At 44.2% G+C, this 15,354-nt stretch overlaps 1 protein-coding gene across 4 annotated transcripts in view; it reads right to left on the bottom strand.

The window, feature by feature from the left end:
- The window catches only part of dennd3a (DENN/MADD domain containing 3a), a 52,327-nt gene that overhangs the window by 6,322 nt on the left and 30,651 nt on the right, over nucleotides 1–15,354 (bottom strand). For 2 of the 4 annotated variants that reach the window (XM_045222030.1, XM_045222031.1), the window contains 15 exons: nucleotides 15,238–15,353; nucleotides 14,743–14,898; nucleotides 14,061–14,157; nucleotides 13,815–13,918; nucleotides 13,157–13,341; nucleotides 10,421–10,948; nucleotides 10,022–10,132; nucleotides 8,748–9,007; nucleotides 7,321–7,491; nucleotides 6,165–6,294; nucleotides 5,814–5,921; nucleotides 3,332–3,474; nucleotides 2,803–2,963; nucleotides 2,247–2,386; nucleotides 2,007–2,125 (listed from right to left, as the gene is read on the bottom strand). In XM_045222030.1, the coding sequence (XP_045077965.1) occupies nucleotides 2,007–2,125; nucleotides 2,247–2,386; nucleotides 2,803–2,963; nucleotides 3,332–3,474; nucleotides 5,814–5,921; nucleotides 6,165–6,294; nucleotides 7,321–7,491; nucleotides 8,748–9,007; nucleotides 10,022–10,132; nucleotides 10,421–10,948; nucleotides 13,157–13,341; nucleotides 13,815–13,918; nucleotides 14,061–14,157; nucleotides 14,743–14,898; nucleotides 15,238–15,353 (2,529 nt within the window). The remainder of the gene's footprint in view (nucleotides 1–2,006; nucleotides 2,126–2,246; nucleotides 2,387–2,802; nucleotides 2,964–3,331; nucleotides 3,475–5,813; nucleotides 5,922–6,164; nucleotides 6,295–7,320; nucleotides 7,492–8,747; nucleotides 9,008–10,021; nucleotides 10,133–10,420; nucleotides 10,949–13,156; nucleotides 13,342–13,814; nucleotides 13,919–14,060; nucleotides 14,158–14,742; nucleotides 14,899–15,237; nucleotide 15,354) is intronic. The other 2 variants (XM_045222032.1, XM_045222033.1) reach the window with 1 other exon arrangement.

The following is a 15,354-nucleotide window of genomic DNA, read 5'->3' as shown; positions in this document are numbered from 1 at the left end:
CCGACTTCAGTGGGCAAATGCTCACCTTCGATGGCCACTGTCATGCTGGAGAAGTATGCTCTTCACGGATGAATCCCGGTTTCAAATGCACCGGGCAGATGGCAGACAGCATGTATGGCGTCATGTGGGCGAGCGGTTTGCTGATGTCAGTGTTGTGAACAGATTGCCCCATGGTGGGGTTATGGTATGTGCAGGCATAAACTACGGGCAACAAACACAATTGCAATTTATCGATGCAGCTTGAAGGCACGGTATCTCTGTGCAGAGATCCTGAGGCCCATTGTCGTGCCATTTATTTCAGCTCATTAAACATTGGACCAACACTTTACATGTTGCATTTATATTTTTGTTCAGTATATGTACTTGCACACACACAGACACGGGTGGGGTTGTTCAAAAAGGGGGGAAATGTTATTGTTTTATATCGACTGAATTGCCTTTGTGACTATACACTGAGTATACCAAATATTAGATACACCTTCCGAATATTTTGCCCTCAGAACAGCCTCAATTCGTCGGGGCATGGACTCTACAAGGTGTCGAAAGCATTCCACAGGGATACTGGCTCATGTTGGCTCCAATGCTTCCTACAGTTGTGTCAAGTTGGCTGGATGTCCTTTGGGTGGTGGACCTTTCTTGATACACATGGGAAACTGTTGAGCATGAAAAACCCAGCAGCGTTGCAGTTCTTGACACAAACCGCTGCGCCTGGCACCTACTACTACCATACCTCGTTCATAGGTACTTAAATGTTTTGTCTTGCCCATTCACCCCCTGAATGGCACACTTACACAATCCATGTCTCAATTGTCTTAAAAATCCATCCTTCTTTAACCCGTCTCCTCCCCTTCATCTACACTGACTGAAGTGGATTTAACAAGTGACATCAATAAGGGATCATAGCTTTCAGCTGGATTCACCTGGTCATTCTATGTCATGGAAAGAGCAGGTGTTCTTAACATTGTGTGTGAGTGTGTGAGTGAGTGAGTGAGTGAGTGAGTGAGTGAGTGAGTGAGTGAGTGAGTGAGAGAGAGAGAGAGAGAAAGAGAGAGGAAGCGATTCCCAAACCTTCCATAACAAATCCATCACCTACAGAGAGATTAACTTGGAGAAGAGTCCCCTAAGTAAGCTGGTCCTGGGGCTCTGTTCACAAACACAAACAGACCCCACAGAGCCCCAGGACAACAACAACAACATTAGACCCAACCAAATCATGAGAAAACAAAAAGAGAATTACTTGACACATTGGAAAGAACAAACAAAAAAACAGCGCAAACTGGAATGCTATTTGGCCCTAAACAAAGAGTACACAGTGGCAGAATACCTGACCACTATGACTGACCCAAACTTAAGGAAAGCTTTGACTATGAACAGACTCAGTGAGCATAGCCTTGCTATTGAGAAAGGCCGCCGTAGGCAGACCTGGCTCTCAAGAGAAGACAGGCTATGTGCACACTGCCCACAAAATGAGGTGGAAACTGAGCTGCACTTTCTAACCTCCTGCCAAATGTATGATCATATTAGAAACACATATTTCCCTCAGATTTCCCTCAGATTACAGCGATCCACAAATAATTTGAAAACAAACCCAATTTTGATAAACTCCCTTATCTACTGGGTGAAAAACCACAGTGTGCCATCACAGCTGCAAGATTTGTGACCTGTTGCCACAAGAAAAGGGCAACCAGTGAAGAACAAACACCATTGTAAATACAACCCATATTTATGTTTATTTATTTTCCCATTTGTACTTTAACTATTTGCACATTGTTACAACACTGTATATATACACATAATATGACATTTCAAATGTCTTTATTCTTTTGGAACTTCAGAGTGTAATGTTTACTGTTAATATGTATTGTTTATTTCACTTTTGTTTACTATCTACTTCACTTGCTTTGGAAATGTTAACATACGTTTCCCATGCCAATAAAGCCCTTAAATTGAGAGAGAGAGGGAGAGAGATCTCTATATGCACACAGACACAAACCATTACTACCCACCTCATGGTAGAGCAGGAGGCTGCTGAAGGCAGTGGGGGAGCCACGGAGCTGCTCAGGAAGGGAGATCTTGCGATGCAACGTTCCGTTTTTCCACACCTCCATAATGCAGTCTCTGGCACCTGAATGGCGTAGGAGGAAAAACAATCACAAATCACAATTATAACAATCAATAAGAAAGTAGTATAGTACAGCCAGAAGTCCTTTTAAGTACCCTATTTTTATGTTTGTACGTGTACTTACAGCACCATAGGGTTCCATTGCAGAGCTGAACAGACTGGAGACGGTCGCAGGCGAGACGGAACTGTTTCCTCACCTGTAGTGTGGACACGTCCCATACTATCACTGTACCCTCCGCACTGCAGGAGTATGCAACCTTGGGGCTGCAACAGAGAATACATGGAAAGACTAACGTTATTGATACCACAGAGAAGAATCAGCAGGGTCGTGTTCAGTGTGGCACACAGTAGCGAAATGTTTTTAAAAACTGAAAGAGCGTTTGTTATTGGACACGTTCAGATTGTCGCTCCCTGCTTCAGTCCATTTTCCTCCTTTTGGTGCCTAATGAACACGACCCAGGCATAAATAAAGAATGTCATATTTAAAACAATTTTACTTAGAGCTGGAACTGCTCATTGATAACTTTATCATGCGGTCCTAAAAAGACGTCTCTCTTTGGATATGATGCCAGTAGTAGCTGTATGTTTAACTTAACTTCCCTATATTACATTTCATCTTACAAGGACAGTGCTCATTAATCAACATTACCTGTTTGATGCATGTCATCGTCACCCCTCACCTGTATTTCTCGCAGCGTTCCCCTAGGGACAGCCCTGTGACCTCACTGCGGTGGTCTGTCAACTGCTTGTTACAGGACATGCTGCGGGTGCTGATTATGTAAATGACGGAATCCTGGGAGCCAATCCACACCTGCTGCCGGTCCACTCCCAGCATGCAGTTCTGGACAAAACAACAAAACATAGAATCTCGGGACCATGTAACCAGACAGGCTGGCCTGCCCATTTCAAACCATGGCAGCAAGACATTTCAGACATAAAACACAATTTCAAACCGTACCATAGTAGCAGGTTCAAGCAGGTCATTTCAGTCATAACATCCTGTACCACCAGGGGTCAGCAGAATCCCTTGAGTTATAGTAATTAACACTAACACTAAATATAGTCCAAATGGGACCAAGCAGAAGATGACTAACTGTGGTAAGTGAATTACTACTGCTTTTTGATCATTCTATAATTGTCCTTCTCCCTTCAATTTCCCTACTCCTTTAAAATAGTGGTCCCATCCCCATTCCACGTCCACAGCCTTACCACTCGCGAAGTTCCCACTTGGACTTGGTTCTCTTGCATGGACCAGCTGGCTGCATCAAACACCACCACCTTCCCGTCGCTCAGGGCACACCACAGTTTGGGGTTCCCATCACCTTCAGAGTCAGACGACACGCCCAGCTGGCCTGAGAATGTAAACAAAAATATTGCTGAATGCTGGAACGCCTGAATCCGCATTTTCTATGCTCCTACTTCTATTGTCCTACAAGCATGGCAGAATATAATAATATGCCATTTAGCAGACGCTTTTATCCAAAGCGACTTACAGTCATGAAAAGTTGTATTGTTAGTGATCCAATTTACATTTTAGTCATTTAGCAGATGCTCTTATCCAGAGCGACTTCCAATTAGTGAGTGCATACATTTTTCATACTGGCCCGCATGGGAATCTCTCTCACATACTGAAAAAGTCAATATACTGTAGGTCTGATTCAAATACAGTAAGTAGCTCATGGTTTGACTAGTAGAGATGGTAACTATACCGTTAAATAAAAATAAATAAAAAATAAATCACCCTGATGAAGGCTGTGAAGCTGAAATGCATTTAATATTCTTTATTTATAATAAATACGTATATTCTAATACATCTAGTGTCTTACAAGCAAAGCTGAATATCTCTCACACACACACTGATGAAGTGTAAACATTTACAGTTTACAGAACTTTTCAGACATCAATCCATATTATGGAATACAATCTAAATCTGTCCACCTTTAGGCTAGCTGTTCTATTTCCTCTTAACATTTATTTTTCAAATCATAATAGGAAAAAGAAAAGAAAACTTGATGTGTCACATCCTCCCTTTCATGGGGAGGAGTGATGAACAGAACAGAAAGGAGGAAGGGAGGAGGGAATCTGGACACGGGCCAAGGGTAAATCAGTGGCCTATATTTAGTCCCTGAGAGCTGGGACTTCAATGGTGCTCTGTGCTGAAGCAGCATTATTACTTATGCCTAGAATAGTGGTTCTCAAACCTCTCCTTGGGGACCCCCAGACGTTTCACAAGTTTGTTGTAGCCCTGAACTAGCTCCCCTGATTCACCTATTCGAGGGCTTGATGATTAGTTGACAAGTTGAATCAGGTGTGCCAGCTCTGGAATTGTTCAAAGACATGGGAATGGCTTGGGGGTCTCCGAGGAGAGGTTTGAGAACCTCTGGCCTAGAGGGTCATGTCCAGGCCCCGTACCATGGCCGCTACCATGCCACTTTCTAATTGGATACAGATGGACCGATCAGGGGGAAGGCTCAGACAAACACATCACTGTCTGTGAGAGGACCAGGGGAAGGAGTAGGGAGAAGGGACACTGTGTTAAACAAAGGGACACTGTGTCTTAACCCAGATGTCACTAGGTTAAGACACAGGCTCCTTTACACAGAGAACCTTGATTTTAGCTAAAGTGCTGGGACTGAGGAGCCTTGCAGACTAAAGCATATTTATTATGATCTGCCCAGTCAAAACACGTTTTGAGACGTACTATTGAGTCTGAGAAAAACGCTATTTCAAACGATTGATGTTAGAAACATATGTTTCAGATGTGAAATTAATATAGAAGTCAGAATCAAACATCTTATTGTGTCAGATATTGTGTAATACAGGTCTGTGTAATAAAGTCTAGACATCTGTGGTTGGAGAAGTAGGAACAATGACAGTGATTATATGGTGACTACTATATGAGTCTACTATCAGTAAACACTGCATGAAACTAAGGATGAAACTAAGGAACACAACAGGAAGTGGTTGGTGGTGATGCGTTGTGAAAATCTGCGCCTCATTATTTGTTTAAGAGGCAGTAAAATAAATTAAAACAACGCCTCTGGCCCTTTCTGCCAAGCCTCCTCCTGTAACCTGACACTGTCACCGTCACACTGTCACGGTCCTAGCAGCAGTAGGGAGTGTGACAGACCTGGGTTCAAATACCATTTAAAATCATTTCAAATACTTTAGCAGTGCTTGATTGCCTGTTGCAATAGAATAGTCCCAAAAGTGCAAACCCCACCGACCTGGCACTCAAGGCAGATTAAAAACAAACACACAAAGTATTTGAACGATTATTAAATAGTATTTGAACCCAGGTCTGGAATGTGACATTTGTTACTAGTACACAGACAACCTGACTCTCATGTGTTGTTGTCGTGCAATACCTCGACTGCAGAAGACAGATTTGAAGTCTACTACCATTATAGTTATGATCTGAGGAGTAGTGTCTGTGAGGGTACGTGGGATGTCCTAGACTGGAGGAGAGTTTAGGTTGAAGTGGGGTTGAATGGGAAATACCAGCAGCACCTACTTGATTTACTGAGCATTCAGTAGGGTATTTATAGTACTGGGAAATCATACAACAGATATGTAGTGTTACCAGTTTGTTGGATAGGAACTGAATGGTGTCTGATGTCAGCTCTAGTTTGACGCTCCACGTCATGACTGTTACCTTCCTTTGAGATTGACAGTGTGCCTGAGAGTTTACCTGGGGTGTAGAGCAGAACATCTACCGCCTGGGGGCTAGTCAAGTCCAGAGATGGGTTGATCTTGTGCTTCAAGGTTTCTGACGTGGTTTTAGGGACCATCATCGGGACTGCTCAGGATGGAGAGAAAGGTCAGAGGTCAACGTTTGAATTGCATTAGAAACCTCCTGAGAAACACGACTCTTATAAACATGTACTTTCTGTAAAGCTATTCATTTCAATGACCTAATATGTTGAATTTTTTGGTATGATCTGATGTTTTTCCAGTGTCTGTCATGCAAAAATATCAACTTTGGGAGATACAAGCTGTTTAAACCTAATCAGAGTTCCATAAGCAATCTCAGTTGCCATACCTTCCAGTTTCATTCTGTCAAAGTGTGCCAGCTTGGTTGCAGCAAAAATAGCCTTTTGTGACTGCAGACAGCCAACCACTGCATCCATCAACAGGGCGTTGGTCAGAGCCTGCTGCATATACTGGGGGTCCTGAGAGAGATAGAGAGAGTAGGAGAGGAAGAGAGAGCGAAAGAAAAAGAGAAACAATGCAGATTAGAGATTATATTCATATGTATATGAATTATGATGAACGTCCCACATTCTCTGCATACTCCAGATGTACAAAATAGTCTGTTTCCCATGACATCATACTGACGTCAACATGAAAAAGAAGAAAAAAGCCAAATCTCTCTAGGGCCAGTAGTTTGTAAACCTGATGGACTGGCTCTTACAGTAACTCCATGGCATGGTGTTGGGGGAGGCTAGCCTGGTGCCAGATCTGTTTGTTCTGTCTTACCAACTCCTTGCCTAGTATAGTTATTGTTATGCCACGACAGCACAAACAGATCCGGAGCTAGGCTAGGTGGAGGCAGCAGGGGATGAGGCCTTAATTAAGCGGTCTTTCCAGTGATAACAGAGAAGACGACAATACGTGAGTGATATGGGCCGGGAGCCAGAAGTGTCCATGTTGTTTCATGTAGTTTAATAGCAGAAACTGAAGGCTGGAGAGTAGTGCAGACTTTGGACTGGCTGAACAATAGAGCCCATATGAAACTCCATAGCTCCACCTCTTCCATGGAATGTCAACCACACCCACTGAGCTACAGTCTAATTTGCCAGAGAGGCCCAGGGTGGGATCAGGAAAGAATGGTTTTAGTGCCAACGTTGGCCATCTGTGCTACTGAAGAAAAACTCCCTTCATAGTGTAGCTACATACTAGGCATACGTAAATACATAGTCGTATGCAGAGCGAGATAGCGAGAGTGAGAGAAACTATGTCCCAATTATCGCTCCTTCCACCCAAAAGGGTGTCCTTGTTCACTTCCATTTACTGATTTGAAAGGAAATGTCTGGTACAGTATAAGACATACGGTGAAATAAGGCCCATGCCTTCACCAACCCAACTCCTAGAAATGTGGGAAGTAGTGAACGAGTGCACAATTCAGGAAGAATTGGATATGATTGGCCCAGAGACAGAGAGATGAACAAAGTTTCCAGTCCATTTTGACATCCTACCTTGTGGTCGTCGGCCATCTTCCTTCCAGCCCACATCTCCTTGACCATGAGGTGCCAGAGGTCAACCTCTGACTTCAGGTTGACCTCGAACGTCTCCTTCCTCAGGGTGGTCTTGATCTTCAGAGACGGGATCCTCAGCAGTAGGAAGGGAGCAGAGGAGATCTTCACCTCCTGAGGTACAACAGCCAACCGGTTATTCACTAGCCTGGTCCCACATCTGTTTGTGCTGTATAGCCAACTCCTATGGTTGTAAAGACCACAGATCTGGGACCAGTTATTCACCTAACACCATCTTTGAAATTCATTTTCTAATATAATATTTGGTAACACTTTGTATGATGGTACACATGTATAAAGCCTTATGAATGTATTTATAGTGCCTTATGACATACTTACAGTGCATTGTAACACTTGCTATAAGCAATCATAACATGGATAGAGCCAGGAAAATGTCCTGTTCCTCAATGATATGACAGTACATTAAATACAGTGTTTTAGGGAACAGATCCAGCTGCATAGTAAAGCATAGATGACATATCTATAAGCACATCAAACATTTTTTATTTTATTATTGTATAGCTTAATGGAGGGATGGGCAACTTTGATCGGGGTGGGGGCCACAAAAAATCTGAACTGCGTACCCACATGTGCATACACCCCCCCCCGCCCCACAATGTGAGCAAAACATTTTAGCAGCCTCCCTCTTGACAGTGGAGAGCAATGTTTTACATTTTAGAGTAAATTTAGTGCAATTCTACACATTTTGCCATGGGGGTGTAGAGAAATTGTTGCAGTTTCAAAGCAAGTTTGCTGCAATTCTTCACATTTTGCCATGGGGCCGAGAGAAGATTGTGCAATTTTATTAAAGAAATCATGCAATTCTACTCATATTGACATGGGGCGGAGAGGAAAATTAGCTAGCTAATTTCCTGCAATTCTACACATTTTGCCATAGGGTGTAGAGAAATGTTTGCAGTTTTAATATGATATCTGAGTGAGACTGACTAACAAAATCAAATGGGGCCCCTCGGCCGGTAATTCAACCATGTTAAGTTTAGATAGCTGGCCGCTTCCAATCTAAAAAATGTTAGCTGACATGGGCTAATTGAATGACTATCAGTGATTGACATAACTGTTGACGCACAACCAAATTTCGAAATTGCACCTTGTGTATTCTACTATTCTAACTTGCAACAGTAAGTTGAGACCCCGACAGAGTTAATACATTTATTTTTATTTATTTTTAATATATACTTATTTTGTCATTATTGATCCGAGGGCCGTCAAAAGGTCACCAGTTGCCCATCCCTGGCTTAATGGATTCATATACTGTAGTAATATCTATAAAAGTGTCTAGTATCATGAATGATATTCAATATATCACATAAAGTGTAGTAGGAACGTAGATCCATTAGGTCCTAACTCGCCTCAATGTCTCTGAACTTGGTGACCTCCATGTACCCGGGTCGTCCTTCGGTCAGCAAGAACAGCCGTCTCTGTGTCATGGCGATCTTGCCCACGCCGTGGCTGGTCTTGACCGAAGAGGACAGCTTGAACACACACTCGTTAGCCTCCAGGTGCTCCAGGGCCGAGGCCGGCAGGGCCACTTCCTGAGCCTCGGCCTCCGTCTCCTTCCAGAAGGTGTAGAACACTCGGAAGATCTCCGGGTCCACCTGTTTCTGCTGGCCTACAGGAGGAAGTCTACAGTTAGGGCTGCAAAAATTCCTAAAACTTCACCCAAATTCCCTGTTTTTTCCCCGTTTTGAAATCTAGTTAGAATAATTCCATGTTGGAGGATTCCCTTGCAGATTGTTTATTCCTGATTCCAGAAATCATCAATTTCTGGGAAAATCTGGGTATTTTGGGAAAGTTTAAGGAATTGTGCAACCTTTGGAGCAGTTTACAGTCACTGTACTTCACAATGATTCAAAACAATGTAATCAATGAGCTAGGATGGAAAGGTGATAAGCTAGCAGGGTTGGGGAAGGAGTTATATTATTAGGAACCACATTACACAGCCTTTTTTTGGTTGGTTGGTGGAGAAAGTCCATAGTGTGTGGGTTCACTGGAGCAAGAGATTCACACAAAGCTCACTGGACGTTACGGCCGGGACGATACCAGTATCACAATATCTTTTCCATGCCGAAATTGAAAACACAAAGCAGACTAAACTCTTTGGTCCTTTAAAAACCTGCTGTATGTAAAATAGTGTTCTATAGCTTGGAAAATAAATTAATGTGACTCTGGATGACAACACAATGATGTTTGTTTCCAACATTAGGGTTGTTTTCCAAAAGAAGTTAAATTAGCTTGGTGTTTTGTTTCGATACTGGTATCGTCCCCGGCCCTACTAGACGTGCACATTATGACTCCTATGTAAGGTGAAATGTCCTGTAGCACAGTCAATTGAACACATAGGACGAATTCTATTCTGTCCTTCAAAACAAAGACATCAAGTGAAAAAAAGAGAAGGAAACCATTAACCAGACGTCAGCCTTGAATGCTACGTGAGGTGGTGTTTGAAGCGACACTAATGTTAAAAGCAAACACTTCTCAGATTTAAGACCTGAGGGGATAGTTGATTAAGCAGAATGAACACAGGCCAAAGCAATACACACACACACACACACACAGCACACAGCAAGGTTGGAGTTGGGCACAGCACACTCTGCAAGCAGGCAGGGCATAATGCTATGCTTACCCTCCAGATTGGAATCAAGGTAAAAGATAGACTGGGAAGAAGCCTTCACCGCAGAGCCACCACCACCACCACCACCACCACCATGCCAACCCAAGCTGCTCTTACAACATTCTGATCGGTAAAGGATAAGAAATTAAGCAGATTCAATAGTCAGATGAATTAGCATGAGCATTCACTCTACAGGTAGTAAAGTATTAACACATCAATCACAGGGACTGGAGTGATTACGGAGTATAGGCCAAGTATTATCAATTGGATTATGTTCCTGATAAGTCCCATACAACAAGGGGCTACTGTAAAACCAACAGAAGAAACCATCCACCAAGAGAGACAACCCTCTCTCCTTTACCCTCTCTCATTTCCTTCTTTCTAAGCTTGGAGTCTGTGTGACTTCCTTACCCACAGTGAGCGCCTCAAACAGCCGGTGAATGGTTCCCTGGTCCTTGACAATCCCAGACTCCTGCACGTGCCTCACAAAGTCCTCCAACTGCATGTGCTTTTTCGGCAGCTGGAACCGCTTGACACCTTCGTCGTCATGGCACGCCCGCTCCCTCTCATGGTCCCTCTTCACTCGACTAATCAGGCGTTTGATCTCGGGTCGGCGGTCAACCTGTGCCCGTTCGCCCTCCTGTAGAGAGTCCACCAGCGCGTTGACCAGCTCGCCAGGGAAGATGTCAGTGTCTGTCTTGTAGAGGTTCTGGAAGTCTTCCAGAGCATCCAGGCGTTTACCGGCCACAGTGTTGACGAAGCCCCGGAGGTAGTGGTAGCGGGCCAGGAGAGAGGAGTCCTCGGAGGCCGCCCCACTGATGGCCTTGCCCAGGAGGGTGATCATCTCCTGGTAGTAATTCTGGACGTAGTGGTAGGCCAGCGGAGGGGGGAACTCAGGAAGCTTGAAGGATCTCACTGGCCTCTGGGGAGACTTCATACCTATGGGGTTCCATCACAAAAGGTTTCAAGAACTAAGATCAGTGTTTCTTAGATGAAATCCATTCATTACAGAGGAACCCTTAAAAGAGCCAATCAGCAGTAGAAACAATAACAAAACTTCTCCCGACCACTGTTTCGGTAAAAAGCTGACGGACGGGGCTGGATATATTTTTTAATCACTCTCAAATTCAGAGACAGAGCTATGAATGCAAGGACCGACCATTCATGATATCCAAATTATAGTTTTAACCATGGTTTGAGGCTATACGGTGCTTGTTTACATTTACTTTGTTTACAAATATTGGAATAAAACAAGCTTATATTTTGGGTTCTGATGGGGTACGACAGTTAAACCAAGCTCATGAGGTATTTATAAGTTATATCAGGGGTGTCAAATCCGGCCCGAGGGTGGTTTGAGTAAACCACTTTAAATATACTTTAAAATGACTAAAACCAAATCGAAATAATGGACCTATTTTAATACAATTTCTTGACTGTCCAGCTCGCAATTAATCACTAGACAGTCAGGGAGCATTGAAAATTCCAAAAACGACTGATAGAAGACTATTTGTAGCAAGTTTTGACAGCAAGGAAATATAATATATTTTCAGTGTGGCCCTCCAGACCTCTGAAGAACGAGTGCGGCCCCCGGGCAGAATGAGTTTGACACCCCCGAGTTATATTCTTTGCCTGTCAATGGTAGTGGCAGAGAGGACGAGGCGAAGCAGGAGTTTTACTCCACCAAAATAAGCCCACGAAGTTCAGATTTTTTTTATGGAGATCAATGATTGTCGAATTTGGTCATCAAGAAATGTAATTGCTAATTTGCTATGCGAGGCTTATTTGATCTAATAGAAGTTTCGTAATGGTTAGGTTGTTACGAATACACTGATATAAAAGTGTGCCTGTTGTCATAGAGGTAGATAGAGGACTCATCATGGATATAACCCGTTTTAGCATGGTCATTGCCATTGAGGGCTTCCACCATTCCACCAAGTAGTCAACTGGGTGGGGATTCCTAGAAGTTGGGAGAAATCAGCCCATGAAGAGAATGTATTACTTTAAAATGCCCATGCTATCACAGACACTATAATGGCACAGACACAAAGATGAGTCCTCTATTTATCTCTATGGCCTGTTGTTCACATGTGTATCTGCCCTCTCATTGGCTAGAAAGGTCCCACCTGATCTCGCCTCCTGCCTAGCATCCATCTTTGAGGACATGCATTTTCATTGTTAGAGCAGTCACTTGACTATCTTGTCAATATAATAGACAATTTTTGGTAGTGGTCAACTACAACAGGGTTTCTTAACTTAGATCCTGGGGTGGAACCACTGCGTATGCAGATCTTTACCTCAACCAATTAACACTCAATCTAATTGTTCAGAAATCACGAAATATAACTATTGGCATCAACAAGCACCATCCACCTGAACCTACCGCTGTCCACCTAAACCTCCCGCTGTCCACCTGAACCTACCGCTGTCCACCTGAACCTCCCGCTGTCCACCTAAACCTCCCGCTGTCCACCTAAACCTCCCGCTGTCCACCTAAACCTCCCGCTGTCCACCTAAACCTCCCGCTGTCCACCTAAACCTCCCGCTGTCCACCTAAACCTCCCGCTGTCCACCTGAACCTCCCGCTGTCCACCTAAACCTACCGCTGTCCACCTAAACCTACCGCTGTCCACCTGAACCTACCGCTGTCCACCTGAACCTACCGCTGTCCACCTGAACCTCCCGCTGTCCACCTAAACCTCCCGCTGTCCACCTAAACCTCCCGCTGTCCACCTGAACCTACTGCTGTCCACCTGAACCTACCGCTGTCCACCTAAACATACCGCTGTCCACCTAAACCTACCGCTGTCCACCTAAACCTCCCGCTGTCCACCTGAACCTACAGCTGTCCACCTGAACCTACAGCTGTCCACCTGAACCTACCGCTGTCCACCTGAACCTACCGCTGTCCACCTGAACCTACCGCTGTCCACCTGAACCTACCGCTGTCCACCTGAACCTACCGCTGTCCACCTAAACCTCCTGCTGTCCACCTAAACCTACCGCTGTCCACCTGAACCTACAACCTCCCGCTGTCCACCTGAACCTACAGCTGTCCACCTGAACCTACAGCTGTCCACCTGAACCTACAGCTGTCCACCTGAACCTACCGCTGTCCACCTGAACCTACCGCTGTCCACCTGAACCTACCGCTGTCCACCTGTATCTTCTTGAAGGAGGTCTGCCTTAGGGGCCCCACCAGAGATCCCACACCCTCCTCCAGGTTGGGCAGGCTGGCCCCCAGCCTCTTGCTGAGCCGGCTCTCTGGGCTGGTGTATTTACGGGCCAGCTCCTGCATGGTGGGCCGCCGTGGAGACTCTGTCATGGACCTCAGCCTGGGGAAGAGGCCAGAGGTGGAGGGTGAAGTTGCCCCTAGATGCTGATCTTGGGTCAGTTTAGCATTTCCCCACTAATGGTTAAGGTTAGGATTGGGGGAGGGGAAGCTGATCCTAGATGTGCACCTAGGGGAAACGTCACCCCGGAGCGAGGACGGACATCAGGGGAAAGGCTGTGCTTATACCAGGATGTGAATTTGAAGATACAGTACTGCACTGTTTACCAAACCTAGTCCTGGGAACCCAAAGGGGTGCACATTTTTGTTTTTGCCGTACCACTAACACACCTGATTCTAAGCAAAGGATTGATGAGGAGTTGATGAGTTGAATCAAGTGTGTTAGTGCTAGGGCAAAAACAAAACATTTAACCAAATTGAAATCCTATTGAAACTAAGTCCATTTGCAAGGTCAAAATAAACTCTTACTAGTTTAAAAGGTAAATATTTATGCCAAACTCTCATCTTCCCTCTCACCTGTAAGCTTCTGTCCGAGTACTCAGCTCCATGCTTGTGAACGCGTCCATCTTCCTGTTCAGACGATCCCGTAGGAATGAGTGGAAAGTGTGTGTGTCCAACACCTGCAAAGAAGACAAAATATACTGCATTCACTTCCAATTGGATCACATGCTGGACAGCAAATATTGCCCCAAACTTTGTAGGTTCAAAGTCAAACAGAGATTGACATCTCACTGAACAGACAGACCAGGATTTGTGTCATACCTTCTTGTAAAATGGCTGGTCTGCTGGCTCTCTAGACCTAAGGAACTCTTCACTGTTGAAGACTCTGTGCTCATAGTTGAGGTGATCGTGAACTTCTCTGTAGTGGTGGTTGGGGGGGTAATAATCACTAGATTAGCTTTCCTGTCCTGATATTTTACAGGAAATTGCTGTGATTTTGCACAGGGAATTGCAATTGTATTGGTTGTAATAAAGCAGGATTTAATATGATAACTAACAGCGTTAGATATGTATATCTAGATATGCTCAATTTGAGTCTCAATTATCAAAGTTACATAATTAAAGCATGTAAATTAGGTTATAATATTGTAACAACTATGTAATAATATTATTTTAATTATGTACAGTACATTTTAAGTCATAGTGAACGACAGTGAATAACAACACAGTATAGATTTGATGTGGTCCTCTGTAGCTCAGCTAGTAGAGCACGGCGCTTGTAACGCCAGGGTAGTGGGTTCGATCCCCGGGACCACCCATACACAAGAAAAAAAATTATGCACGCATGACTGTAAGTCGCTTTGGATAAAAGCGTCTGCTAAATTATATTATTATTATATGCCTTTTGTCTCTTGCCAGGCAGTCATTGTAAATAAGAATTTGTTCTTAACTGACCTGCCCGGTAAAATAAAAGGTAAAATACAATTCTATAAATGATGCTGACCTGAATATGTTGACGATGAGTTCCAGAGTGATGTTCTGGATGTGTGTGTTGAGTTTCCTCTGCCACTGCTTCCTCTGGGCCCTCAGCTCGTTCACATCTGTACTGGCCCCCAGGTGACACACCTCCAGGTCATAGTGCACCTGAAGACCCTCCACCCTGCACACACAGACACACACTTAAAGGGGAGGGGTAACAAAACATTTTCTATTCCAATGCTCGACATGGTGAAATATTCTGAAAACATGTGGCACGCTTATCTGCATAAAATCCCTTCCCCTATTCATTACAATCCACATTGTAATATCTTAAGACAGCAGACTAACCAAGAGTCTTGTCCTCTAGGTCAAATTCATTAGGCACCAAACGAAAGAAAACAGACTGAAACGGGAAGGGACAGCCTGAACAGTACAATACGAAATGTTCATTTCCATTTTCTGTTGCAAAACATTTTGCTACGGCGAGCCCTAATGAACACGCCCCTGTCTCCTGTCCTACCGTGTTATAAAACACTCTCGGGCCGCCAGCGGGACATCCGGCAGGTCAACCCCATCAGACCAGGAAGACGACACGGTCCCATCATCAATATTAACCAGGATCAGATCATCCGTTTCC

The sequence above is a fragment of the Coregonus clupeaformis genome, chromosome 8, assembly GCF_020615455.1.
Source record: "Coregonus clupeaformis isolate EN_2021a chromosome 8, ASM2061545v1, whole genome shotgun sequence".
Classification (NCBI taxonomy): Eukaryota; Metazoa; Chordata; class Actinopteri; order Salmoniformes; family Salmonidae; genus Coregonus; species Coregonus clupeaformis.
Note: the sequence above shows the minus strand (reverse complement) of the source record. Positions and strands in the feature narration are given on the sequence as shown.